This window comes from Sycon ciliatum, chromosome 6 (assembly GCF_964019385.1).
Source record: "Sycon ciliatum chromosome 6, ocSycCili1.1, whole genome shotgun sequence".
In the NCBI taxonomy this organism is placed as follows: Eukaryota; Metazoa; Porifera; class Calcarea; order Leucosolenida; family Sycettidae; genus Sycon; species Sycon ciliatum.
In genome coordinates, this window is record NC_088648.1 from 35,289,619 (window position 1) to 35,291,721 (window position 2,103).

The following is a 2,103-nucleotide window of genomic DNA, read 5'->3' on the forward strand; positions in this document are numbered from 1 at the left end:
TTAAATCAATGCAGCCTCCGCGTTTGCGAGGACAGCAGACTGATCATTGACGCGGCGCATCCGCCGGGCACCACGAAGGCAGGCAACACTGGCACGCAGGAGACCAAAACCAAGACGACAACGCAGCAACGCCATCACCATTGCGTATGGCTCTCCGGATTTCTCAGCAGACAGAGCAGCAATTCGCTTGAGAAGAGCGGAAGCAGCTCGACCGGCTCCACCTGTGGCTGAGAATACGACAGGTACGAAGGAGGCTCGCTCAACTTCTTGCACCCTCTGACCATACCTGCGACGCTTCTCTCGCTCATGGCTCTGGTAGCGAGCAGCGAGAGAAGAGGAACGGTTTGAAGGAGCGAAAGGGTTAAACACCCGTACATCAAGATAAACGCGTTCAAACCGTCCTCCCCACACGCCACTCGCCGCCACATCCAGACGGGCTTGATCCTCGGTGGACGCCGTCCGGTAGCGGAAAAGCTCGCCGGTGAGGGGTTGGAGATGAGGCTCTACTTCTACGCTGTGTGCCACCTTCTTCAGTTGGCCAGCGATGATGTCCCGTACCTCATTGTGGCGAAGCGTCGGGAAACCACCAGTGGGGCAAGAGAGAGCATGCTCAACAGAGAAGGTGGCACCACAGACACAAGTAGAAGGGAGCCGTGCAGGGTGCCAGCCATACCGCAATGCCAGACCATCGCGAAATTCACATTTTGACAAGCTGAACCCATGCCGACTGAGGGGGCGACACGTGAGCCACCTGGACGCACCCGCCTCACTGCCAAGGTTGATGGAGTGCTGGAGGGCAGAGGAGGCTCGGGCGGTGAATTGGCGAAGGGCTTCCGTGGCAGCTGCCTTCACATCCTTGCGGTTAGAGGCCTTCAGGCTGGCGACCTCTGCCAAAGAGTCGCCCAGGTTGAAACTCTGGGTGAGGATGTTGGCAACCATAGGAGCAGTGATGGCACGTGAGGATTGGTACTGGGCCGACAGAGAGGTGGGATCCAATATTCCTAGACCACCGTTCCGGCAGGGGAAGGAGAAAAGGGTGCGGAGCTCAGAGCTGATTTCCTGGCCTGTGAGAGCTGGGAGGAGCTTCGTGGCAATGACCCGCTCCAGTGAAGCAAGGCCAGCAGACGCACTTTCGAGTACCCGGCAGAGGAAAGACCAGCGGCTGGAGAGGCCTCGGGTGAAAGCAGAATAGGCTGCTTGTGGCTGAGGCAGGGCGGTTGATGTCAGTGATTCTACCTGCCCACACCAGTCCCGGGCTTTCTCGTGTACGTAGTCTTCGACAAACGCAGGTGTGCCTATGGCTGAACCCAGGTAGCGGTTGCCTGTGGCGGTGATGTGGATGCCTGTGCCGTCGAACAGCTGGACAGCTTCATCGTAGTCGTCAGGCTTCACCACGAGCACGGACTTTGCTGGGTTGAGGAAGTATCCGAAATCAGGCCCTCTGTCGTGCAGTTTGTCCCACCAGGTTCGGAGAGGAACGAGTCGGCCACCTGTGGACGAATCGTCCGCATACCATAGCTGGCAGGCGCCGGGTGTTACGATCTCCCGGATGAGAGGGACTACGCCGATCGCATATAACGGCATCGCAATGGGGTCGCCCTGTGTTGTGCCCTCATTGGAATGAATACATTCACCATCCACGTAGAGATTGCTGGGCTGACGGTAGGTGTTGATTACAACCGTGGCAAACGAGGGGCATAGGTGCTGCACATTCCGTAGGCAGGCGGCGCGATTGATGTTGTTGAACGCATTAGTTGCATCAGCCATGATGATGCCCTGGGTGTCCTCCTGGTCGTATACATCATGCATAGCGTGAATTGCGGCCTCAATACCGAAATCCTGCCCGGCACACAGCTGCAAACCACCAGCAGCTTCCTGGATGTCTGCGCTGATGACGTGAAGAATCGCCTTCCCCACTACACGACGAAGCACCTCGCCTATGCCGATCGGCCTCACGCCCGGGTGTTTGTCGAGAGGGATTAGCCTCGAGGCTAGGTAGGCCTCTAGGGCATTCGGATCAACGAATGTCGTTGCTAGGCGACGTGCACACAGAGCTAGTGAGTCGCACAGAGAATCGGATGTATCAGCAAAGCTCGTGCACAT

The 2,103-nt window shown here is 57.6% G+C and overlaps 1 protein-coding gene across 1 annotated transcript; it reads right to left on the bottom strand.

Annotated features, from left to right (window-relative positions):
• LOC135820280 (uncharacterized) lies at positions 1-2,103 on the bottom strand. The gene has a single exon (XM_065333596.1). It carries the CDS (start codon positions 2,101-2,103, stop codon positions 1-3), a length of 2,103 nt encoding a protein of 700 aa, XP_065189668.1.

Excerpts from the sequence above, each read along its gene's own strand:
- LOC135820280 (XM_065333596.1), bottom strand. The coding sequence starts at position 2,103 with ATGTGCACGAGCTTTGCTGATACATCCGATTCTCTGTGCGACTCACTA.